The sequence below is a fragment of the Eulemur rufifrons genome, chromosome 23, assembly GCF_041146395.1.
Source record: "Eulemur rufifrons isolate Redbay chromosome 23, OSU_ERuf_1, whole genome shotgun sequence".
Taxonomy (NCBI): domain Eukaryota; kingdom Metazoa; phylum Chordata; class Mammalia; order Primates; family Lemuridae; genus Eulemur; species Eulemur rufifrons.
The window spans coordinates 30,380,528-30,407,200 of record NC_091005.1 but is presented as its reverse complement, the minus strand read 5'-3'; the positions used below and the strand labels follow the sequence as shown (position 1 = coordinate 30,407,200).

Sequence of the window (26,673 nt, the reverse complement as noted above, 5' to 3'; positions counted from 1 at the left end):
AAGAGAAGACCCCGTATAGCAAAAGCACCCTAAACAAAAAGGAACAAATTTGGAGGCATCAATTTACCAGACTTCAAGCTATATTACAAGGGTGTAGTAACTAAAACAACATCGTACTGGCCCAAGAACAGAGAAATAGACCACTGGAACAGAACTGAGAACCTAGATATAAATCCATCCTCATATAGTCAGCTAATCTTTGACAAAGCTGACAAAAACGTACACTGGGGAAAAGAATCCGTATTCAATAAATGGTGCTGGGAAAATTGGATAGCCACATGTAGGCTGAAACAGGATCCGCACCTTTCACCTCACAAAAATCAACTCACAGTGGATGACAGACTTAAACCTAAGTCAGGAAACTATAAGAATTCTAGAAGAAAATGTTGGAAAACTCTTATAGACCTTGGCCTAGGCAAAGAATTTTTGAAGAAGACCCCAAAGGCAATCACAGCAACAACAAAAAATAAATAAATGGGACCTGATCAAATTAAAAAGCTTCTGCACAGCCAAGAAAACTATCACGAGAGCAAACAGACAACCTACAGAGAGAGAAAATATTCACATGGTACACATCCAATAAAGGGCTGATAAGTAGAATCTATATAGAACTCAGGAAAACCGGCAAGGAATAATCAAACAACCCTATCAAAAAGTTGGCAAAGGAAATGAACAGAAACTTTTCAAAAGAAGATAGACTAATGGCCAACAAATGTATGACAAAATGCTCAACATCTCTAGTCATCAGGGAAATGCAAATCAAAACCATAGTGAGATATCACTTAACTCCAGTGATAATGGCCTTTATCAAAAAGTCCCCAAACAATCAATGTTGGCGTGGATAGAGAGAGATAGGAACACTCATACACTGCTGGTGGGATTGCAAACTAGTGCAACCTCTGTGGAAAGTAATATGGAGAAACCTCAGAGATCTACAAGTAGAACTACCATTTGATCCCGTGATCCCATTACTGGGCACCTACCCAAAGGATAAAAAAGGCATTCTGTAAAAGAGATATCTGCACTCGAATGTAGCAGCACAATTCACAATTGCAAAGAAGTGGAAACAACCCAAGTGCCCATCAATACATGAGTGGATTAATAAAATGTGATATATGTCCACCGTGGAGTTCTACTCAACCACAAAAAACAGTGGTGATACAGCACCTTGTGTATTATCTTGGATAGAGCTGGAGCCCATTCTCCTAAGTGGAGTATCCCAAGAATGGAAAAACAAGCACCACATGTACTCACCATCAAATTGGTATTTAACTGATCAACACCTATGCATGTACAGTAGTAACACTCATCTGGTGTTGGGGAGGGGGAAGGAGGGGCGGGTATAATCACACCTAATAGGTGCGGTGTGCCCCATCTAGGGGATGGACACACTTGAAGCTCTGACTTGGGTGGGGCACAGGCAATGTATGTAACCTAAACATCTGTATCCCCGTAATATGCTAAAATAAAAATAAATAAAATAAATAAATAAATATCTGATACTAGCTTGCTTTTATGGGCATACTTCATTTCTGATATTAAAAATATGTAGTTATTTTATGCAGTTAGGTACTTAAATCTTATTGTGATAAGCAAATCGATGGATATATGTTATTTGAGACTCCCTCTGAGCTCAAAAGGGACAGATACTGGTGAAGCCATATTTCCAGGATAGCATTAGATACACTATTTTTCCCACCAGTTTGCAGGTATCTGTTTTATTTTGTTCTGCAAGTGCATTACAGAATAAGCTTTTTATTAACTAGATCCTTAACAACTTTTTCAAATTTGTTTAACCAAATATTCATGATATATCTAACCAAGAAAAGGAGATTTGCTTGATTTTTCTGTTATTATGGGAGTCTTCTATTTTCTTGAGCATGTTTGCTATGCATTCTTTCCCCACAGACTCAAAAAAATGCCTCAGTCAATGCCAGAATATGCTCTGACAAGAAATTATTTGGAACTTATGGTGGAGCTTCCTTGGAACAAAAGTACAACTGGTGAGCCAATAAAATAACAACTTTTTTTTCAGTGTAATTGTCACTCAGAAAGCCCATGCAAATTTTCATTTCAAATATTCTCCATTATTTTAAATTATATTTTTCAGTTTTTAAAAATTACTTTATTGAGATATGACTGGCATATAAAAAGCTGTACTTTTAAAAAAATTTTAATATGCCTGTGTAAGAGTTATATATATTTACAGGGTACGTGTGACGTTTGATACATGCATACAGTACGTAGTAATCAAATCAGGATAATTGGGGTATCCATCACCTCAAGCATGTATTATTTCTTTGTGTTAGGGACATTCCAATTCCATTCTTTTAATTATTTTAAGGTATACCATAACTTAATTGTTGACTGTAGTCACTTATTGTGCTATCAAGTATAGTTCATTCTATCTAACTCTCTATATTTTTGCACCCAGTAACCATCCCCACTTTATTCTCCTCTCCCTGCTATCCTTCTCAGCTTCTAATAACCATCATTCTATGCTCTGTTTCCACGAGATCAATTATTCTAATATTTAGCTCCCACATATGAGTGAGAACATGTGAGATTTGTCTTTCTGTGCTTGGCTTATTCACTTAATGTAATGTTCTCCAGTTCCATCCATTTTGTTGCAAATGACAGGATTTTATAACTTTTTATGGCTGAATAATATTCCATTATTTATATGTATTACATTTTCTTTATCTATTCGTCCATTGATGGACACATAGGTTGATTCCAAATCTTGGCTGTTGTGAATAGTGCTGCAGCAAACATGGGAGTGCAGTTATCTTTTCGATACACTGAATTTCTTTCTTTTGGATATATACCTAGCAGTGGGATTGCTAGGTCATATTTTTTAGTTTTTTTGAGGACCCTCCACACTGATTTCCATAGTGGAAACTAATTTACATTCCATAGTGCACTAATTTACATTCCCACCAACAGTGTACCAGGGTTCCCCTTTCTCCACATCCCTACCAGCATTCTTTATTGCCTGTCTTTTTGATAAAAGCCATTTAACTGGGGTGACATGATATCTCATTGTAGATTTGATTTGCATTTCTGTAATGACTAATGATGTTAACAGTTTTTTCATATACCTGTTGGCCATTAGTATGTCTTCTTTTGAGAAATGTCTATTCAGATCTTTTGCCCATTTTTAATTAAATTGATTTTTTTCCTATCAAGTTGTTTGAGCTCCTTGTATACTCTAGTTATTAATCCCTTGTCTAATGGGTAGTTTGCAAACATTTTCTCCCATTCTGTGGGTTATCTCTTCACTTTGTTGATTGTTTCCTTTGCTGTGTGGAAGCTTTTTAGCTTGATATGATCACATTTGTCCAATTTTGCTTTGGTTTCCTGTTCTTTGGGGGCATTGCTCAGGAAATAATTGCCCAGACCAGTGTCCTAGAGCATCTCCCAATGCTTTCTTTTAGTAGTTTCATAGTTTCTGGTTTTAGATTTAAGTCTTTAATCTATTTTGATTTAATTTTTGCATATGGCCAGAGATAAGGGTCTAGTTTTATTCTTCTGCATATGAATATCAAGTTTTCCCAGTACCATTTATTAAAGAGACTGTCCTTTCCCTGATTATGTGTTCTTATCACCTTTGTTGAAAATAAGATCACTATAGATGTGTAGATTTATTTCTGAATTCTCTCTTCTGTTACATTGGTCTGTGTGTCTGTTTTTATGCCAGCACCATGGTGGTGTGGTCACTACAGCTCTGTAGAATAATTTAAAGTCAAGTAATGTGATTCCCCCAGTTTTGTTCTTTTTGCTCAAGATGGCTTTGGCTGTTTTTGGTCTTTTGTAGTTTCATAGAAATCGTATGACTATCTTTCTATTTCAGTGAAGAATGTCATTGGTATTTTGATGGGGATTGCATTAAATCTGTAGATTGCTTTGGATAGTATGGACATTTTAACAATATTGATTCTTCCAATCCATGAGTTTGGAATATCTTTACATTTTCTTGTGTCCTCTTCAGTTTTTTTCATCAATGTTTCATAATTTTCATTGTAGAGATCTTTCACTTCTGTTAAGTTTATTCGTAGGTATTTTATCAGTACTTTATTTGTAGCTGTTGTAAATGGGATTACTTTATTGGTTTCTTTTTCAGATTGTTTACTGTTGGCATATATAAATGCTACTCATTTTTGTATGTTAATTTTGTATCCTGCAACTTTACTGAATTTCTTTATCAGTTCTAATAGTTTTTTTGTGTGTGGAGTCTTTAAGTTTCTCTAGATATAAGATCATATCGTCCACAAACAAGAATAACTTGACTTCTTTCCAGTTTGGATGTCCACAAATTGGATGTTCATTCTCTTGTCTGATTGCTCTATCTAGAACTTCTAGAACTATGTTGCACAACAGTGGTGAAAGTGGGCAACCTTGTCTTGTTCCAGATCTTAGAGGAAAGGCTTTCAGTTTTTCCCTATTCGGTAGGATACTAGCTATGTGTCTCTCATATATGGCTTTTATTGTGTTGAGGTATGTTCCTTCCATACCAAGTTTTTTAAGAGTTTTTATAATGAAGAGAAGGGATGTTGGATTTTATCAAATGCTTTTTTCAACATCAGTTGAAATGATCATATGGTTTTTCTTTTTGTCCTTTGTTCTGTCGATGTAATGTATCACATTGATTGATTTGGGTATGTTGAACCATCCTTGCATCCCTGGGATAAATCCTACTTGATCATGACAAATGATCTTTTTAATGTGGATTTGGTTTGCTAGTATTTTCTTGAGAATTTTTGAATCTGTGTTCATCAGAGATATTGGCCTATAGTTTTCTTTTTTTGTTCTGTTTTTGTCTGGTTTTGGTATCAGGGTGATATAGGCCTCATAGAATGAGTTTGGTAATAATTCCCTCCTCTTTGATTTTTTGGAATAGTTTACTGAAAGCTTGGTAGAATTCAGCAGTGAAACCATCCGGTCCTGGCTTTTCCTTTGATGAGAGACTTTTTATTACTGCTTCTATTTCATTACTTGTTATTGGTTTATTCAGTCTGGGGTTTCTTCCTGGTTCAATCTTGGTAGGTTGTGTGTGGCTTGGAATGTATTCATTTCTTCTAGGTTTTCCAGTTTATTGGCATATACTTGCTTGTAGTAGTCTCTAATGATCCTTTGGATTTCTGCAGTATCAGCTGTAATGTCTCCTTTTTCATCTCTGATTTTATGTATTTGGGTCTTCTCTCTTTTTTTCTTTGTCTGGCTAAATGTACATCAATTTTTATCTTTTCAAAAACTAACTTTTTTGTTTCATTGATCTTTTGTATTTTTTGGTTTCAATTTCATTTATTTTTGCTCTGATCTTTGTTATTTCTTTTCTTCTACTAATTTTGGGTTTGGTTTGCTCTTGTTTTTCTAGTTCTTTAAGATACATTGTTAAGTTGTTTATTTGAAACCTGTGGGGTTTTGGTATGTTGTGTTTTTATTTGTTTTGAGAAAATTTTTGATTTCTTTCTGAGTGTCTTCATTGACCACTGGTCATTCAGGAGCATATTGTTTAATTTCCATGTGTTTTTATACTTTCTAACATTCCTCTTGTTATTGATTTCTAGTTTTATTCCATTGTGATCAGAGAAAATACTTGATATGATTTCAGTTTTCTTGAATTTTTTAAGACTTGTGGCCTAACACACGGTGTATCCTTGAGATGATCCATGAGCTGAGGAGAAGAACATGTATTCTGCAGCTGTTGGGTGAAACATTCTGTAAATATCTATGAGGTCCGTTTGGTTTATAGTGCAGATTAAGCCCAGTGTTTCTTTGTTGATTTTTTTGTCTGGGTGATTTGTTCAGTGCTGAAAGTGGGGTGTTATTGTATTGGGACCTGTCCCTCCCTTTAGCTTTGATAATATTTACCTTATATATCTGGGTGTTCCAGTGTTGGGTGCATACATATTTAGAATTGTTTTATCCTCTTGCTGAATTCACCCCTTTATCATGAAAAATGACCTTCTTTGTCTGTTTTTACAGTTTTTGTCTTGAGTTCTATTTTATCTGATTGAAGTCTAGCTACTCCTGTTCTTTTTGGTTTCCATTTGCGTGGAATATCTTTTTCCATCCCTTTATTTTCAGTCTACATGTGTCTTTGTAGGTAAAGTGGGTTTCTTATTGACGACATATAGTTGAGTCTTGTTTTTTTTATCCATTCAGCCACTGTACGTGTTGTGATTGGAGAGTTTAGTCCATTTACATTCAGTGTTATTAATGATAGGTAAGGACTTACTACTCCCGTGTTGTTATTTGATTCTGGTTGTTTTGTGGTACGTCTGTCCGTCCGTCCTTCCTTCCTTCCTTCCGTCTTCCTTTTTTCTTTCTTCCTTCCTTCCTATCTTCGTTTGTGTAAAAGTGATTTTCTCAGGTAGTGTGTTTTAATTTTTGCCTTTCATTTTTTATGTATCTGTTGCAGGGTTTTTGATTTGAGGTTACCATGAGGCTTGCAAAAAACATTTATAACCAATTATTTTAAACCAGTGATAACTCTGTTTACAGAAAACAAACAAGCAAAGAGAAATCTAAAAGAAACTCTGTGCTTTAACTCCATCCCCCTTTCTTGACTTTTTGTTGTTTCTGTTTTATATCTTTTTATATCATCTTAAAAAGTTGTTATTTTTGATAGGTTTGTCTTTTAGTATTCCTACTCAAGATATAAATGGTTTATCTACTGTAATCATGGCACTCGAGTATTCTGTATTTGTGTGCTTACTGTTACTTTGTACTCGTCCCTTGCCTTTCCCCAAGTAGAAGAAAACTCTCCCTACGTTGCACTGCCCAGAGAGAGGGGAGGGGTGGCGACACAGGCACTGTCTTGGCCACTGTTGCTGGTGTCTCACTGTGTCACATACACCCAAAGTCCACTAGCTCTTGAGCTAGTGCAGGTGTAGGACTTGCCCAAGGACTGCAGACTTTGTGGCCTAACTACCTTTCAAATTTGTTGCAGGCCCCAGGCCCCTTTTGGCAGCCAGTGGTGGAACTAGTTAGAACTCAAGTTTCTATTGCCGGGGAGGAGGATTTCCCTCTGGCAGGGCTGGTCTAAATGCTTCCTCCATGAGTGCCAGCAGTTCTGCCCTGTGACAGGGCAGCCCTGAGTTAAAATGCAAAGTCCCAGAGTCACTTCAGTCTCCCCATCCCACCCCAGGCACACAGATTCTCCCTCCACCAGGCGCTGGCACAGTGCTACTGGGCAGGATGGGGGTGGGGATGGGGAGGGATGAGCAATGCAAAACTGTCTTTCCTGCCCTCCTCAGTGCCTCTTTCCTTGATGAAACGTTAAAACTCAATACTATAATCATTCACCTGATTGTTGATTTTGTGAAGGTGCTTTCTTGTATGAATAGTTGTTGATTTTGGTGTTCCTGCAGAGGGACTATTGCTGGAGGGTTCTATGTGGCCATCTTGCACTGTACATATTTAATGAATATATCTCAGTGAGTTTTGGGATAAGTATACACCCATGAAACTATGACTACCTTCAAAGCCGTAAACATATCCATTACCTCCTAAAGCTTCCTCCTGCCCCTATCATTATTATTATTGTTATTACTGGCTTTTTTTGCGGGTGGTGGTAGTAAGAACATTTCACATAAGATCTACCCTCTAGCAAATTTTAAGTATGCATTATAGTATTGTTAGCTGTAGGCGCTATGCTTTATAATCTCCAAAACTTATTTACCTTGCATAACTGAAACTGTGTATCCTTTTACCATCACCTCCCAGTTTTTTCTTCTCCCCTGCCCCTGGCAACCACCATGCTACTCTCTCCTTTTTTGAGTTTGACCGTTTTAGATTCCACGTGTAAGTAAAATCATGCAGTATTTGTCTTCCTGTGTCTGGCTTATTTCACTTAATGTAATGCCCTCCAGTCCATCCATGTTATCACAAATGGTAAAATTTCTTTCTTTTTTTAAGGCTGAATGATACTCCATTGCATGTTTCTATCATATTTTCTTTATCCATTTATCTATCAGTGGACATTTAGGTTGTTTCCGTATCTTGGCTGTTGTAAATAAAACTGCAGTGAACACGAAAGTGCAGATAACTCTTTGAGTCCTTGATTTCAATTCATTTGGATATATACCCTGAAGTGGGATCTCTGGATCATTTGGAAGTTCTGTTTTTATTTTTTTTAGTAACTTTCATACTATTCTTTTTTGTTAATTGTTTTAAGCCATCCATTTTTCTGGGATCATGTTGTTTTCATAATGGCTGTATCTACTTAGATTCCTGCCAACAATGTACAAGGGTTCCCTTTTCTCCACACTCTTGCCCTCACTTGTTACCATTTTTTTTCTTTTTAGTAATAGCCATCCTAACAGGTATGAGGGAATAGCTCATTGTGGTTTGGATTTGCATTTACCTGATGATTAGTCATGGTAAGCACTTTTCACTTATTGGCCATTTGCATGTCTTTGGAGAAATGTCTGTTCAGGTCCATTGTCCATTTTTTTACTTGGGCTATTTGTTTTTATGGTATTGAGTTGTATGAGTTCCTTGTATATGTTGGATATTAACCTCATATTAGATATATGGTTTGCAAGTAGTTTCTCCCGTTCTATAGATTGCCTTTTCATTTTGCTTATTTCTTTTGCTATACAGAAGCTTTTTAGTTGGATGTAATCTCACTTGCTCATTTTTACTTTTGTTGTCATATCCAGAAAAATCATTGCCCAGACCAATATCAAGGTCCTTTTTCTTATTCTTTCCTTCTTTCTTTCTTTCTTTCTTTCTTTTTTTTTTTTGTGACAAAGTCTTGCTCTGTCACCCAGGCTAGAGTTCAGTAGTGTCATCATAGCTCACTGCAGCCTCAAATTCTTGGGCTCCAGTGATCCTCCTGCCTCAGCCTCCCAAGTAGCTGGGACTACAAGTGCATCCCACCATGCCTGGCTAATTCTCTATTTTTAGTAGAGACAGGGTCTCGCTCTTGCTCAGGCTGCTCTTGAACAACTCCTGAACTCAAATGATCTTCCTGCCTTGGCCTCCCCGAGTGCTAGGATTACAGGTGTGTGCCACTGTGCCTGGCCAGAGATCCTTTTTCTGTATATATATATATATATATATATATTTTTTTTTAGAAGTTTTACATTTTCAGGTCTTATGTTTAAGTCTTTAATACATTTTAAATTAATTTTCACATATGATATAAGTTAAGGGTCTAATTTCATTGTTACACATGTGGATATCCAATTTTCCCAACATTTATTTGAAGAGACTATCCTTTCCCTGTGTATATGCTTGGTGCCCCCATTGAAAATTAGTTGACCCAATAGGTATGGGTTTCTTCTGGGCTGTCAGTTCTGTTCCATTGGTCTGTGTGTCTGTTTTGTGCCAGAACCATACTTGCCGATTCCTGTAGCCTTGTAATGTAACTTGAAATCAGAAAATATGGTGCTCTAGCATTGTTCTTCTTGCCTAAGATTGATTTGGCTATTCAGGATCTTTTTTAATTCCATATGAATTTTAGGATTTTCTTTTCTATTTTTATGAAAAGTGCCATTGGAATTTTGATAAGGATTGCATTGAATCCGTAGATCACTTTGGGTACTTTGGACATTTTAACAATATTCTTCTAGTCTATGAACATGGAATAACTTTTCATTTATTTGCATCTAATTTCTTTCATCAGTGTTTTATAGTTTCAGTGTATAGACCTTTCACCTTCTTGGTTAAATTTATATCTAAGTATTTTATCCTTTTTGATGCTATTGTGTTTATTGCTGGAGCTGTATTCTGTTATGTGGATATACCATAATTTGTTTATCCTCTTTTACCTGTTGATGGATATACGGGTTGTTTCCAGTTTTTTGACATTAAAGATAAAGTTGCTATGAACTATGGTGGTAAATTTATTTCTTAATTTATTTCATGTGTGCATGTCATGACAAAATACTGCCTTTTAATTGAAGGGAAATATTTCTTGGGACTCTAAGATGCCATGTGTATCAGCATTAGAGGTGTATAGCACCCATGTATATATCATGAAAAATTTTTTTTCTTTTTTCTTTGTTTTTTGCCCCATATGACTTGTAGGAACATCATGAAAATATTTCTCATTGTTTAGCATTTCAACAAAAACTGAAGATGAGTAAATTGTGGTATAAAAGGAGTCATGTTGAGCTCCTAAACCATTACTATATAGAATTAGGTCTAGATAATTGTTGTGAGTATGGTTATAAAACCATGAAAATGTCATTTGTAATTCTTAAAAGAGAAGCTAACTTAACCAAGTAGAGATCTGAGGTATTAATTGAAAGCAGAGAGGAAAGAGTGGTAGAAAATACGTTTGCTAATTTGCTCATCTTAAATAAGAGGAGCCAGTCTTCCAATTGTAAATAAAGAAATTTATGTTCAAGTAAGTTTTAATTTCTTTTACATGTAACTGTTATTTCAAAATGGGAAGCATATTTTCTAAATCATTAAAAAGAATAATATATCCTATTTAGAAAAGATAGAAAATAGTAATTTATATAGCATGGAAATTACCTTTCCTTAAAAGATTGGAAGTACTTTTAAAATTATCTTGGCATATTTCTTAGAAGAAATTTCTTCACAGCGTTTTCAGTCTTTTCTAAATTACCTAGAATTCTGTTATTAGCTTACATGAATGGGTTAATCAGGAATGGATGATGCATTATAACAAGTACCTTTTTAGGTACAAAATAATATTTTGATGGAAAATTTATCCCCTTGGACATGGTGATATAATGAATATATTGATAACCTAACATTGAGCCATCTTTGTGTAACTAAAATACATCCCACTGAGATTTAATAGGTTATTCTTACAACAGATTTGATTTACTAGCATTTTAATATTTAGAGCTATACAAAATGGGATTAGTCTGAAGTTTTCCTTTGTGTTTACTGTGGTAGGTTTTAGTGTCAGGGTTAAGATTGTGAAACAATTGGGAAACTTCTTATCTTTCACTTATTCATATATTCATTGGTTGAGTTCTGAAGCCAGGAAAGTGGGAACACATTGTATTCTTCCCTTTCCAAATCACTCATCCAGGACTGTGACTAAAATCAATAGTACTATAATTAAATTAGATAAGATACTGCTTAGCTCAGTTTTTATGGACTAGCTTGGGAACCAAATTACCATTTAAGGCCATTTTTCTTCCTTTAAGAAAAATGCTGGCTGGTCACAGTGGCTCACGCCTGTAATCCTAGCATTTTAGGAGGCTGAGGCAGGAAGATTGCTTGAGCCAAGGAGTTTGAGGTTGCTGAGAGCTATAATGCCACTCCACTCCAGCCTGGGCAACAGAGCGAGACCCTATCTCTAAAGAAAGAGAGAGAGAGAGAGAAAAGAATAAATATTAACCAGGTATGGCACATGCCAGTAGTTCAGCTACTTGGGAGGCTGAGGCAGGAGGGTCATTTAAGCCCAGGAGTTTGAGGCTGCTGTGAGCTATGATGATGCCAATGCACTCTAGCCTGGGCAACAGAGTGAGACCCTGTCTCAAAAAAAAAAACAAAACCAGAACAGAAAAAAGTCCATAACAGATTCCAAATAACTATTTGAAATAATGAACTTGTCTATATTTCTTTCTCCCATCTTCTTCTTTCAATGTCAGTATGATCATGTGGCTGTGTATTGTCCCCTGGCAGCCACCCAGCTGATGAGTTCATTTTGGTTTCTGTGACCTGGTGTAATGAGTATTTTGAGTGCTAATGCACTTCGGTAAACCTGATGAAAGCTTGGCTCTACAAACAAAGCCAAACTTAAGCCCTTCTGATAAGACTTTAATTAATACAACTTTTCTGGATGGAAATTAGGCCATTCTTTTTTTTTTTTTTTTTGTGGTGAGATAGAGTCTTGCTCCATTGCCCTGGGATGACACCTAGCTAATTTTCTTTTCTTCTTCTGCTTCTGCTGCTGCTGCTGCTGCTGCTGCTGCTGCTGCTGCTGCTTCTTCTTCTTTTTTTTTTTTTTTTCTATTTTTGGTAGAGACGGGGATTTCGCTCTTGCTCAGGCTGGTCTCAAACTCCTGAGCTCAAGCAATCCTTCTGCTTCAGCCTCCCAGAGTGCTAGGATTACATGCATGAGCCACCACGCTCCGGCCCCAAATTCTTTACATCTTTTTTTTTTTTTTTTTTTTAACCTAGTACTTCCATTTATAGAAGATTAACTGAAGGGAATAATTACAGATATATGTAGAGATTTAGTTAAAGTGATGCACAATGGTGAACCATGCTTTATAACTGTAAAGATTGGTAAACAACTTAAATGCCCCACGATAGGACATTAAATGTTAAATTAATGTAGACAATTAAATAATGAAATATTAAATAACCATAAAGTGTTACTGTGAAGAATGCATGTTACACTGAAAGTTGTCTGTAATATATTAAGTGAAAAAACATTTTACAAAACCCAAAAGCCTCATAAAATCCCATTTGGAAAAATAGGTATGTAAATGTATCCACACAGCCTGGAATAACATATACCGAAATAAAAGTAGAGTCTCTTGTGGGCATGAGAGTATAGGTAACTATTTTCTTCTTTTTTATTAGTGTCATCAGGTTTTCTGGATTGAACAGATATTGCTACTGTAACAAGAAAAAAAGAATACCTTTTTTTTTTTTTTTTAAAAAAGGAGCAAATGCCAGCACAAATAGATATACAGAAATTGTGTCTCATGAAGAAATAATTTGTATCTAGAAAATCATTCCAAATTAAATGAATGAGCATTCAGTTTTTAATTGTATAATGCCTATTATCTCTGAAGACACTAAATCTTAAGCAGAAAAGCCAAACCAAATGCAGGTCTCTTTCAAGACTTATTTAGAAGGATGGGAATCTGTTACCACATCTTTTTTCTAAAAAGTATTTTTTCTCTTGTCAGACTTGCAAGGAGTTCTTTCACTTCAAAATTCCATGTGCTCAAATTATTTCTGTTGGATTATTTGACAGACCGCCTGGACATTCGGGCAGCCCGGATTCTTCTGGATAATGACCATTATGCCATGGAAAAATTGAAGAAAAGAGTTCTGGAATACTTGGCTGTCAGACAGCTGAAAAATAACCTGAAGGGCCCAATTCTTTGCTTTGTTGGCCCTCCTGGAGTTGGCAAAACAAGTGTGGGCCGATCAGTGGCCAAGACCCTGGGTCGGGAGTTCCACAGGATTGCACTTGGAGGGGTATGCGATCAGTCTGACATCCGAGGACACAGGTAGAATACTTCTCTCAGTTTAATCTCTGATTCTTCTTTCCTTTCAATTGACTAAAGCCCAAAGAAAAGCTGAGGCATAACATACATCTATTTTTCTTAAAGGGCTATTTATGGTACCTTTAATGGAAAAGACACTTACAAGACTGATTAGCTAGCCTAGAGCCTGTAAGCATTAATGGTGATACCCAGACTAACCTTGATATTTGTGTGACAGTGTATAGCTAGTCTGTGCCTCAGCTTCCCTAGAATCCATTTGAATGTAATTATAAATTATTTATGATTGGATATTATAATGTCTATATTCTTTTTAGCTCAGTAGCATTCTATAAATAATGACCCATAACTCTTAGAGTTTGAAAAAATAACTGCAATAGGTAGGGCAGATAGAAGGCAAGAAATCTTTGATAACAAATTTGTTCTGGTTACAGTTTCAAATTCCTTTTTTGAAGGCTAGTTTGTATTACAAAAATGAGCAATAAGGACAAACATTAGTGTAATTAATAAGGCTTATCCTTCCTTGCGTTATGGACTCACTTCTGTGAAAAACATATTAAACTGTAAGCACTGTGTCTCTGATTAATCTGACACTAGTAGACTCAGATTTGCATGTTATGTTCATTTTTTTGTTCTCGATGGCCTTTCTATTGATATGATTGGAAGATACCTAGGAAAGCATGAACTTATATTTCATGGTTTAAGAGTTTCATAGCAGTTGCAAGTTGTGAGAAGCATACCTATAGTATATATGTTAAAGAACATTTTAAAATGTAGAACATTTAAAAATGCAGAAACTTTGAACTGCTTATAAAAGCATGTGATACTTTTTTAACATATTTTTCATTTGCCTTATTCAAAGACTGTTTTAGAAACTTTTCTATGAGAAATGGTTATTTTTATTATCTTTTATTTGCTCACTTATAATTCTTATGCATAAAAAAGAGAATCATTCCAAGATTTTAGTAAATGAGCAATGAGGGTTGCAGATCAGGGTAGAGAATTGATTTGGGTGACTTTTGATAGTTTTGAAAGATATTTTTGTTGCTTGAACGCTCCTATTCTCGCATGTGCCACGAGAGGGTGTAGTTTGCTTTTGTAAAGAAATTGCCATCATCACTCTTGGACTGACCTTGGAGAGAAGCTGGGTCTGGGGCCTAAATCTTCTAATTTTAGCTACAGAGCTTTTGGGAGGTGTTCTTCATTCAAGTGACTTGATTCATACCCTGAGTTGTTCTAGTTTCTTTCTTTTCTTACCTGTAGTATAGTATGGTGTAAGCATTTGGTGGGATTTAAAGGGTGAGTTTATTGTTATGTGGAATTAATGTTATGTGGAATTGATGTCTTGGGCACATAACATATACGTAATTTGTCCTATTTCTTTCCACACTGGTATTTATTATTCAGTAAGATTTATTAGGTACGTGGCACACAGTGAGCATTCACTAAAAATTAGTTTTAACTATTATTACTTTAATTCTAAATTCTCGGGAGGACAAGTTTAGATTTACAAGCTTCAGTATGACTTTTTATAAATTTCAACCTCATTTTTACAGTGCATTCTAAAATATTTATCCTGTTCTCAGCATTATTACTTAGTTTATATGGCAAAATTGTAGAAAAATGTATTTTTCTGTTGCCTAGTGATGGACAAGTATAATGTCACGGTTCTCACAATTTATGAACATTGTTGGTTTTAAACAGATCTCTGTTTTAAATCTTTACTGACAATTTGTTCATTCTTTTTCAAGTAAGTATACTTTTGTGTGTGACTATGTAAAGAATATTGAGTCTAACATAGCGAGACCTCATCGCTGAAAACAATTTTTTAAAAAAATAAGCTGGGTGTGGTGGCGCGTGCCTGTACTCCCAACTACACTAGCAACTCAGGAGGTGGGAGGATCACTTGAGGCCAGGAGTTTGTGACCATCCTGGGTAATACAGCAAGACCTCGTCTCTAAAACGAACGAATGAAAGAAAGAAAGAAAGAAAGAAAAAGAAAATTGAGTCTGAAGAAAATAAGAATTTACTTCATAAGTCCTTTGTAAAAGGAGGTTATGTTACAATTACTGTTGCCTAAAATATTATAAATTTGAGCTTTTTAGAAATGTATATTTTGAGGCTGTGATCATTGCCAAATAAAAGGTATCTAGGGCCGGGCGCTCACACCTATAATCCTAGCCCTCTTGGAGGCCAAGGCAGGAAGATTGCTTGAGCTCAGGAGTTCGAGACCAGCCTGAGCAAGAATGAGACTCTGTCTCTACAAAAAATAGAAAAATTACCAGGCGTGGTGGCATGTGCCTATAGTCCCACCAGCTACTTGGGAGGCTGAGACAGGAGAATCACCTGAGCCCAGGAGTTTGCGATTGCAGCGAGGTCCGATGACACCACTGCACTCTAGCCTGGGTGACAGAGCCAAACCCTAGCTCAAAATAAAACAAAAAACAATAAAAGGTATCTGGATTTGTTTTGTGAATCATTCTGTAAACGTGATTTAGATACGCCTTGCTGGTAAGTATTCCCTAGCCATCATTGCACCAGATCATTCATCAAACACTACAGCAACCTGCTGTTGTGCTGTTGGGGACTTGTTACCCACCTTCCCCCTAAATTAAAGTCTGGTAAAAAATTTTATTTGAGAACCTGTTTGGAAGCATGTGGAGAGTGATGGGGTGCAGTTGTGAAGCAAAGGCAAGAGTGCAGGCAGAGTATGCGCGTATGTGTACGAAGTGAAGGTGAGTAGGAGGGAGGAGGAACAGTAGAGCGTCACAGCACAACTGTGGGTGGCATCTGTGGGAACATGTGGTTCCATGTGACAATTGAGGCATTCAGGAGACACCCAGGTCTTGGCATTTTAGTACTGGTCATGTGCTCATAGTGAGAGTTCATGAAAAGTTTTGTTTTCCTCAGTCTCTGAGTAGGCACCACTGTTCTGCAGTTTTTAAATAGCCAAAGAAAAAGCAGAGCTGCTTTATGTTATCTTCCTTGCTTATGCTCTCCATTTTTGTCACTCACTGTCCTTATTTTCCCATGCGTGGACCTCCAGCCTTTTGCTAGAAGTACCTGCCTATGTGAAGGAAGGTGCGAACACATAGGAAATTGATTTTAAGAACAGCCAAAGATATTTTTTAGAGTTAAATGGTAATGAGGTGGGAGATGGTGAAGAAAAAGAAAGGCTTGGTTTACATTTAAATCTTAGACTGGGAAAATAATAATGATCTGACTAACATTTGGTCATTGTTTTTATTTATATTATTTTGAGTGGCTTAAAGGAAGAAAAATGTTTATGTTCCATATTGACCCATTCAGATTTTCAGTCTTCTCAGCATTTCTCATTTGGGTTTGTCTCCATTGGGATTTTTCTGTCTACAAGCCACAGAATACCTGTTCCCTTCTGTCAGTTTTTACAAGTTAAATTTTTATATTTAAGTAATTTAAATCAATTCACAAACATTAAATATAAAATAACTTCTTTTAGGTTGAAGTTTTATAAAATCATGTTTGCATAATCTATCTGTTTTTCTTACTGGTAAAAAGAAATATGCCTATTATGATATATTAAACATATCTCCAGTCATGTTAATATTAACTCTTAGAAGTACTTTACTAGCTATTTCTCACATAATCAAATTATATCATTACAAGAAATCCTTGAGATAAGTTATGATATATCTCACATCACTGTTGATATTAACTCTCTGGAGGTACTTTACCAGCTGTTTGTTCAGATAATAAAATTATTACTGCAAGGAGTCCTTCGCTCAATTTTCAAGTAAGTTGATAAGAAAAACAAACTTATGATTTCCACATTGATAAATTTTCATATGCAATCTGAAATGAAGTTATAAATAAATTATTTCATTATTAGTCTCTTCAAGGGAAAAATAACTGAAGCAGCAAGCTTTTAATATTTTTTTTAGCATAGTGTATCAGACATAGTATGGTTTGCTCACTATCCTCCTTAAAGATTTGAGTATAGCTTTTCTTTGCCTAAAACTTAGTTTTATTTTAAGGTCCTAACCCAAAGCTTCCCCTCTTAATATAAGTGTAATCAGTTACGATCTTACGCTTCTGTAAACTGACCACTTATTGTCTGTTGTACTCCTTTAATGATTAAGTAATATAGGCCTCTGGCATTTCTAACATACAACTGTGTATATAAAACATAAATACATATATAAAAAGTATAAGCTTTGTCGGGCAGGGGATTTATTATATATCTTATACTCCTTTGTATATACCCCATGATGCTTATTTAGCACAGTGCTGAACATGGTAAATGCTCTCTAAGTGTTTTGAAAATTCATGTAAGATTAAAACATAATTATATTTTGGAAGTCATGTTGTCCTTTAGATGAGTACATGCATATAAATTAGTCTATAAAAAGATTTAGGAATGACTGCTAGAAGAATAACAATTGGATTTATTTAGACATGTTATATTAAAATCTCAGTTCCTTAAAGACTATTTTTCTTTTTGAGATCATTAGGATCTTTGTTAAACTGATGACTTTTTCCAATTTGAGACAGACAAACACACACACATACACACACATCCCGCCTTGGTAGAAAATTTGAAAAATAAAAAAAAGAAAGGTAAAAGTCCCCATTTTTTTTTTTTTTTTTACCATACAAAGATACTCACTGTTAACATTTTGTTTCTTTTCTGCCAGACTTTTTATTGGGTTTTAAGCAACAGACTTGTAATCCTGCCCTTCCACTTATATCACATAAACATTTTTTTATATTACAAATTCTTTGTAAATATCACTTTAAGGATTTGCATTATAGCCGATAAGAGCCCTTTAATTGAATAGACAGAAAAAATTGATAGTTAAATGCTTGTGTTTTTCTCCCTTCTTTTCATACTTAGAAAAGAGGTGAGTAAAGACACATTTTATTCCTAATTTTTAGATGTCATTGACAGTAACAGGTTGACCAGCCTTTTGGATTACATTAGATTTGAAGATATTTAGGTGGAGAGCAGAATAGTAAAAAATAGTTGATTACCATGGGGCTGTAAACGGATCATGTTGTAATTCTCTGTAGTTGTTTTTTGAAGCATAAACCAGACTATTTTTTGGAAAATGAAAGTACTGATCTTATAACTCAAAATTTTGAACTATATAGACAGTTTTGGTTTTGTGTATCTTATACGCTAGTTGAATAGTCCTGATAAATCTATGTATTGCCTGCAGTAGTTATAAGAAAAGTATGAATTTCATGTGTTTTTAAATTAACATGCATACTTCAGTTTTAGGAAAAAATTTTAGGTAATCTTATATTTAGGCTGAATAGTAAGTCATTAAAACAATATGTTCTTTGTAAACTTTACTGTATTATACTGTTGCTTTCCAGATGCTATATCATGAGGAAGCAGAATATAGAAAAGATCAATATTTTGCCCTTAAGAAAATTATAGTTTATTAAAGAGTACTAGTTTCATTTATTTTCTACCTGTGTAGTTTCTCAGGAGGATGTTTTGGTATGTTAATTTGTTGAGAAATGGTTGCAGTTGTTTGGTGATATTGAGAGAGAATATTTCATTTTGTGTATTGCTACATTTTTCACCATCTTATTTCATATTCTATTCCACAGATTGATTCAGAGGATATTCTGTATCTTCAGTTAGTGAATTTCATGGTATTGTACCTTCTGGCAAAAGATAGTCCTGAATAGAAAAACATTTTCAAACAAACTACTAGATCAATCATTTTTATTTTCTCTGAAAAGAAATACACTTTTTAGTGAAGCCCAAATCACTGGCTGTGTAACCAAGGTCTAACCACCTTGGTTAAACTCAAAATGTCAATAAAAACTGGCAAATTCAGGTATTGCTGAATGTGGATATTCTCTACTTTGATGTGAAGTTACATTATATTCCTTTTCAGTAGCTTGTGAGCTCTGTGGTAATGGTTGTCATGGTTTGACCTCTAGAGTAGTGGTATACATTCAGGAGATGTCACCTGTGATTGAGGAACACTAAAGGCATTGAGCATGCTTGGTGCTATTAAATACATTTGTAAAAGTTGCTTCTGTGAGGCATAAATTGAAATGGGACTCAAATTCATATATATTGATTTCTGCATTTGTACTTTTTCTAGGAAACCAGAAGTAGACTTTAAGTCTACTTAACTTTTTAAGTCTAGTAGACTTTAAGTAGCTGTTACTAGTAACAGTCAACATCTTTTGAAAGCTTACTGTGTACTAGGCTCTATGCCCTGTGCTTTACCTATGTTCTCTCATAATCCTCATGTAATCCATGAGGCTGGCTATTATTATCCCCGTTTTATAGATGAGGAAACTGAGACTTAGGTCAAGTAATTTGCACAGAGTAGTGTTCAAAGGCTGGTATCAGCTGAACAGTGGTGAAAGAAAGATGCAAACAGTCTTACAGCTCTGTATCCAGCATCTGTTCTGTGACAAGCCCCAGTCTCTGCCATCAAAGTGCTCACTGGCTCTTTAGAGAAGGGAATAGTACCCATGAGTAAAAACTAGATTATAAGTGTGCATTAGAAAATGTGGTAGGCAGTGCGTTATTAGAACAATCACTTTGTGAGAGGTAGTCAGGAAAAGTTTCTTAGAATGTTGGGATTTATATAGGCAGGGAGAGTATTAAGGGCAGGAAGAAGCCATATTAACAAAGGTGAAAAGTGTAAGGGGTGTAATCGGATCTTGATGGTGGATGAAGCAAGAGAGTCATAGCAGCAAGTTGGGAAGCCTGGTGGGGCGTGGATTGTGAAGACCCCTGAACTCCAGACAAAGGAGTTTTAACCTTATTGTGTAGGCTCTGGGAAACAGTAGAACGTTTAGGAGGAATTGCTTATATACAGTGTGATCAAAATCTAGGTTTCTAGATTTCTTTAGAAAAGGTGCCTCCACAGAATATTATTTTCTCCCCATAACTTTAGGTCTAGAATTGTCGATACTTGTTTTTGAAGTTTCCCCATCAAAAAAGGAAAGGCAAATAAATTACTGCAGCAAGAAATGACCCACATTCTAAACATGGACGAAGCAGAGCAGTGGAGGGAAAAAAAGAGAAATGACCCAGAGAGTCTTTGAGATTCTTAAAAAATTTCCCTTCGCTACCACTCATAAAAATTGGAGTAATGGCAAATCTGTAAGTTCTCTAGAGAAATAATTTGAAAGAATTTATTAATTTTTGAGTCTTATCCTTCCTATATCTCATTCTGAAATCTTGAATGTGCCAATTCCTTACTGTAACAGGACAATGTTTATTGTATCTGGTTCCAGGGCCGTGGTCACCTTCTCTGGATGAAAGGCATTCCCACGGTATTTTTAAGGCTCTTTTGTCTTTTCAAAGGTCACTCTGTTTATTCTGTCCTACTTTATACCAGTCATGTGGCAGAACTGAGGCCTGCTCTGTGAATCCGCTTTGTGCAGATCATGAAATAACTGCTGCTGTTCCACTTATCATAGATCCTTTTCTTCCAGGCAGTCAGCCTTTTATGCCTTTCTGCATGACTTAAGCAACAAGGGTGTAATTAAAATTAGTAAATTGCTGCTTAAAATAAAGTTTTGCCAGCTCTGTTAAAGAAAAGGCACTTTTTTTTCAGTTTGATAGACGTATTTGTTTTTATTTCATGCGACATTCTACATCTGTCACAATTTCATGAATGATTCTTGTTCATACATGTTAAAGCAGCCCCTAACATTTTAATGTTCACCAAAATATCAGGCTGAACTTGGTTGTGCCAGTTAGTGTTTATGAGATAAATACAGTTTTATTCAAAAGGCCAGAATAATGGAATTTTGATATAAACACTGTTGACTCCAGATCCTTTTACTATTAGGTTGGTGCAAAAGTAATTGCGGTTTCGGACCATGAATTTTAAATCATTATAACTAGGCTCAGACACATCTTTATTAATCGAAATAGGAACCATTACAATCAGTACATTTTTGCCAACGAGAAATAAGTTTGTTTATTCCTGTAGTGTAAAAATCCATGCTTCAGGATTCAAAGAACTCTTGGAAAGCATTTTCTGCATCCTGCTGGCTGTGGAAGCATTTTCCCTGCAAAAAGTCATCGAGATGCTGGAAGAAGTGGTCGTCGGTTGGCGAGTGGTCTGGTGAATGTGGCGAATGAGGCAAAACTTCATAGCCCAATTCATTCAATTTTTGAAGCATTGGTTGTGTGATGTGTGGTTGGGCGTTGTCATGGAGAAGAATTGGGCCCTTTCTGTTGACCGATGCCGGCCACAGGCATTGCAGTTTTCAGTGCATCTCATTGATTTCCTGCGCAGACTTCTCAGACGTGATGGTTTCACAGGGAGTCAGAAAGCCGTAGTGGATCAGCCCGGCAGCAGACCACCAGTGACCAGGACCTTCTTTTGGTACAAGTTTGGCTTTGGGACGTGCTTTGGAGCTTCTCGGTCAAACTACTCAGCTGGTTTTTGCCTGGTTGTCGTATAAAATCCACTTTTCATCGCACGTCACAGTCCCATTGAGAAATGGTTCACTGTTGTTGCACACAAGAAGAGAAGACGATACTTCAAAACGATTATTTTTTTTGATCTTTCATCAGCTCATGAGGCACCCACTTAACAGAGCTTTCTCGCCTTTCCAGTTTGCTTCAAATGCCAAATGACCGTAGGATGGTCGATGTTGAGTTCTTGGGTAACTTCTCCTGTAGCTGTAAGAGGATCAGCTTCAGTGATTGCTCTCAACTGGTCGTTGTCAACTCACAGTGGCCAGTCACTGCACTCCTGATCTTCAGGACTCTCGTCTCCTTTGCAAAACTTCTTGAATCACCACTACACTGCGAGTTCGCCAGCAGTTCCTGGGCCAAATGCATTGTTGATGTTGCCAGTTGTCTCTGCTGCTTTATAACCCATTTTGAAAATATGGGTCATGTTTTCAAATTTCAGCAATAAGAAAATTGCTCGAATTTGCTTTTTGTCTAACATCATTTCCATAGTCTAAAATAAATATAAAATAGATAGCAAGTAATAAGTCATTAGCAAAAAAGTGTAAAGTGAGAGATGTGCATTAAAATGATTTAACATAACCACCTTTATTTAAGAATGTATTCCAGTATCAAATAGCAAATTTCAACAATGCTAAAACTGCAGTTACTCTTGCAGCAATGTAATACAATTAATAACAGATTATTGCCTCCTAAAATAAAAGAGTTTGGATTTTTTTGCGGGGGGTGGGGGGGAGGTCTACATTCTGAGTGGCCCTTCAACTAATTTTAATCTCCTTGTGAAGATGGTGATGTTTTAACCAGCCCTGGGGCAGCCATTTCAGCATGTAAAAAGGTCATTCATTGTGTTGGAGGTGGGGGGATGCTCTGAAAAACCACGAAAAGCATGGGAATTAAATTCATAAGGTCCTTTGGACATTTTGGAGCCTTGAAGGGCAGAAACCATAACTGGTGACTTTAGTGTTTTTCTGTTTCACTAACTGGCAAAAATGAGATACAGTTCTTCCAGTATCATGGGCAACTTGCAGCTGGAATTTAAATAGAAAGTAAGATTAGACTTGAATCTAATAACTTGTTGTGGACATTTATTCTTATTCAGTTTCTTCTCAAGGTGAAGATAACTCTTTGTAAATGTCCTAGAGAAATATAGTAGCTTTCTGTTCACCCTTTGTAAGTAAAAAGGGTGGATCGTTCCACTACTGACATTTAAAATAATAACTTTTTGGTGTATTACAGTGCCTTTTAAATATCTAGTACCTTTTTGATTTCTTACTGGTATCGCTCTTGCCTCCTGACATCTCATCGTTGTGAACTTGCTGCTTGCTTTCTGTAGGCGCACCTACGTTGGCAGTATGCCTGGTCGTATCATCAATGGCTTGAAGACTGTTGGGGTCAACAATCCAGTGTTCCTGTTAGATGAGGTTGACAAACTGGGAAAAAGTCTACAGGGTGATCCTGCGGCAGCTCTGCTTGAGGTAAGATTGAGAAAATTCCCTGTCTGTAATCACACTGGAGGAGTATGGATGAGGGTAGGTAATCATATTCAAGTAATAAACACATTGGTCTAGGTTTAGTTTTGGGAAAAACAGTTTGATAAAGACTGAAGTCTGAACAATTTGACATTTAAATTAAAATGTCTCTTTCTGATAAGTTCCTTCATTTCTTTTTGCCTGTTTCGTTTCTATCAAATAGTTTAACAAAATTTTGTGCATGCTTATTATTTAGAGACCAATAATTCTACAAAGTTATTATTACAAAAAACAGCAAGCAAGTTCCCTCTCCTTAGGGTTACCCATTTCCTTTTCTGCACTTTGACCTTTTTAACTTTAGTTGATTAGCTCCATTTTCAAAACAGCATGACTATATTTTTTGATTTTTCGGTTTTTGGCATTATCTATAGATTCCTCTCTATAGGAGATGAGGATGCTTTTTTCCTTCCCTTTGCCCCCACTGTATAATTTTTATACTCCAAGGCTTCTAATATAAATTTTGTTTTTAAGTCATCAGTAGTATTTACATTATCATGATTATAAAAGTGCTTTTCACAGCTGAACCATGTGGTAAGCTATGATCACTTTTCCTTTCCTGTTCCTCTTTTGGTTTTTCTGTTGATGTTTTTAAAAATCTTTTCAGAGTTAATTGTTGTCGTCTTTCTTTTGTTTATGTAATCTCACCAGTTGTGTAATTCTCGTTCTAGACATTCAGACGCTTGGGTGTTCTATCAGTTTTATCTTCTTGAGCTTCCAATCTGCGCTAGTTGCTTTCTACATCTGGTATGTAACTGTCTTCCTAGACTCTTCCTTCACCTCTCACCATGGTGGATTCCTGCCTCCTGTAGTCCATGTCTTCCTCTCTCTTGGTTCATTCCCGCATTTTTGTGCTGTTAATCTCCCTCATGGTTTCCTGAGAAAGCTTTTATAGGTGATAGATGTTTTGAAACTTTGCATAACTGAAATATCTTTGTTTTCCTCATACTTGATTGGTAGTTTGAGTATAGAATTCCAGTTGGAAATAATTTTCCTGCAGAATTTTACTTTGCTTTCTAGTTTCCATTGTTGTTGAAAAGGCTGCCATTCAGTTCCTATCCTTTGTGACTTGTTTACCCTGAAAACCTTTAGGATCTTCCCTTCATCCCAGGGTTCTGAAATTTCACAGTAATCTGCCTTTGCATGGGTCTCTTTTTATCTGTTTTTGCAGATTCTTTGAATTCTTCTTGTCCTTTAGTTCTGGGAAATTTTCTTAAATTCTTTTGCTGATGATTTCTTCCCCTTCATTTTTGGGGACTCTTATTACTTGGATGTTAGATCTTTAATTTTCTTATCTTTTCCCTCCTATTACTCATGTCTTTTATTTTTTACTCTACTTTCTATTTCCTCAGATTTATCTTTTTTTTTTTTTCTTTTAAAACAGTAGTCTCACTCCATCACCCAGGCTGGATTGCAGCTCACTGTAACCTCGACTTCCTGGTCTCAAGTGATCCCCTGGCTAATTTAAAAAAAATTTTTATAGAGATGGGGTCTCACTACATTGCCCAGGCTGGCCTTGAACTCCTGGCCTCAAGTGATCCGCCCATCTCAGCCTCCAAAAGGTGTGAGCCACTGTGCCCAGCCAAATTTATCTTTTAAAACACTTTCTATGAGTTTATTATTTCAGAAACTTTTTTTTAACTTCTCTGCGTGTTCTTTTATAGTACCCTGCTCTTGCTACATAGTTGTAATATGTCTTCTTACCTCTGTGAGAAAGACACAGATTTTTAAAAAATGTTTACTTCTTTTTTACCCTAAGCCACCTTTATCTGTTTATTTTATATTTCCTTTGGTCTCCATCCTTTATATTAGAGTTTTTCATTAGATTTCTGGAAATTTTTTTTGTGTGTCTGTTCATATTTAATAGTTAGGAACAAAAAAGCTCATTGGAAGCCGAGAGCATAGGGGTGGTGCTTAACAGTGAGTTTCACGGTAGGGTCATCAGGCTGCGCTAGTTGGTTGAGGAAGCTCCTATTTCAGTAACTTTAGATCTTTCTTCTAGGCTGGTCAAAGTCCCCAGAGAAGATTCTTCAAGTGTCTTGCCTTGAGAATTGAAGGCCTGGCTGCCAGCACTCTGGGCGCCAAGCAGGGGAGAAGAGTCGGGCGGGGGAGTAGGGCATGCAGTGCTCGTTCGCCTGCACGCTCGTTTGCAGTATAGCACCTGCTCCAAGCCGTGCCCGGTTTCCCCTGTGCAGAGAACCACTGTTCTGTGTTCTAAAGAAAATAAACCTCCAGTGTTTTGCTGGGTGGGGGAAGGGATCCTGGGTCCTGACTGCTTCATAAACTTACTTGAACCAGTCATCCTCATTTTAGCACATCTGCCCCCTCCCCGCTTGTACCCTTGCTTAAGTAAAATGCTATTAATTCAAACTGATTTGTAAAATTGAGGGAAAACTTACTTTGTGGAAGTTTTATTTTTTCTTGGATTTTTTTTCCATGCTTTGAGTTCCCTCATGCTTCCTGTTTTTGTAATCTTAGAACAGAATGGCCTGGGACATGTGCCATATAACAGGGAGAGCATTCTGGTTTGCCTGGGACATTCCCAGTCTATGCCTAATTGTTACGTGCACTCCTTTTTAGTCTCGGAAGTAAATTTGGTTGGGACAATAAAAAATACAGTTACCCTACTTAAAATCCTCAGAGTTTGGAGATAAGAGTTTGATTTGGTTTGGTTTTGCTTGTTTTTGTCATAAGATAATGACATTCTGGCTCGGTAACTGGTTTACTCTGCAGTCCTATGAGCAGTTAGTGTTCTATATCATACTATGGTTAAGCTTTTAGTAGTTTCTTAGTTAAGACCCTTACGCTTTCAATTGAATTTACATTGGGACATTTTTCAGATAATCTGCATATTCTCCCATTAGACACTTACAGTTATTCTGTTGAAAAGAATTTGAGAATAATTCTCTGATACTAAGTTTTCTCAACAGTCTTGTTTTGGGGATACCTGAAGCAAGTCCACCAAAGACAGCTTTACAGGTAGTGAAAGATTATTAAGTCCCCTATATATTTGCTCAGTTGTTACACTAAAATATGTTACAGTATATTTTAGGTCTTCACCTATGCTTTGTAATGATTTAATAATATGTGTTGAATCGATCTTTTATAAGAAACAGCTAGCATGAAATGAAATCTTCTTGTCTGTTGTAGATGTCAGTACTCACTTTTTTGGCAATTGATTTATCAGTGTTCCAAAATAAAAGTATGAAAACCTCAAGTGATATCTCTAAGTAAATGCTACATGGGCCTACATACTTATCCCTGTACTTTAGTTATGAATAGCATCATTTCCTTATAGATTGTGGTGCTATAAAATGAAGCAAGATACATGTGTAGAAGAACCAAGTATCTTGGTACCTGACATCCTCTTCCTCCTCACTTGCCCAAATCCTGGGTAAAACCCTTATACCTCACAGGCTATTAAAACAGATAAATGACAATATATGAAAAAGTGCTATGTAAACTGTAAAGTATTCTACAGACATTACTTTAATACTTCCCGACATTTCTTTCGCAT

General features: G+C 36.2%; 1 protein-coding gene and 1 non-coding gene across 3 annotated transcripts in view; both read left to right on the top strand.

Annotated features, from left to right (window-relative positions):
- The window catches only part of LONP2 (lon peptidase 2, peroxisomal), a 105,209-nt gene that overhangs the window by 21,677 nt on the left and 56,859 nt on the right, over nucleotides 1-26,673 (top strand). For both annotated transcript variants that reach the window (XM_069456584.1, XM_069456583.1), the window contains 3 exons: nucleotides 1,909-2,003; nucleotides 12,929-13,187; nucleotides 22,964-23,105. In XM_069456584.1, the coding sequence (XP_069312685.1) occupies nucleotides 1,909-2,003; nucleotides 12,929-13,187; nucleotides 22,964-23,105 (496 nt within the window). The remainder of the gene's footprint in view (nucleotides 1-1,908; nucleotides 2,004-12,928; nucleotides 13,188-22,963; nucleotides 23,106-26,673) is intronic.
- Nucleotides 22,709-22,838, top strand: LOC138374033 (small Cajal body-specific RNA 24). Its single transcript, XR_011231317.1, has one exon. It is a non-coding gene; the product is annotated as a small Cajal body-specific RNA 24 (non-coding RNA).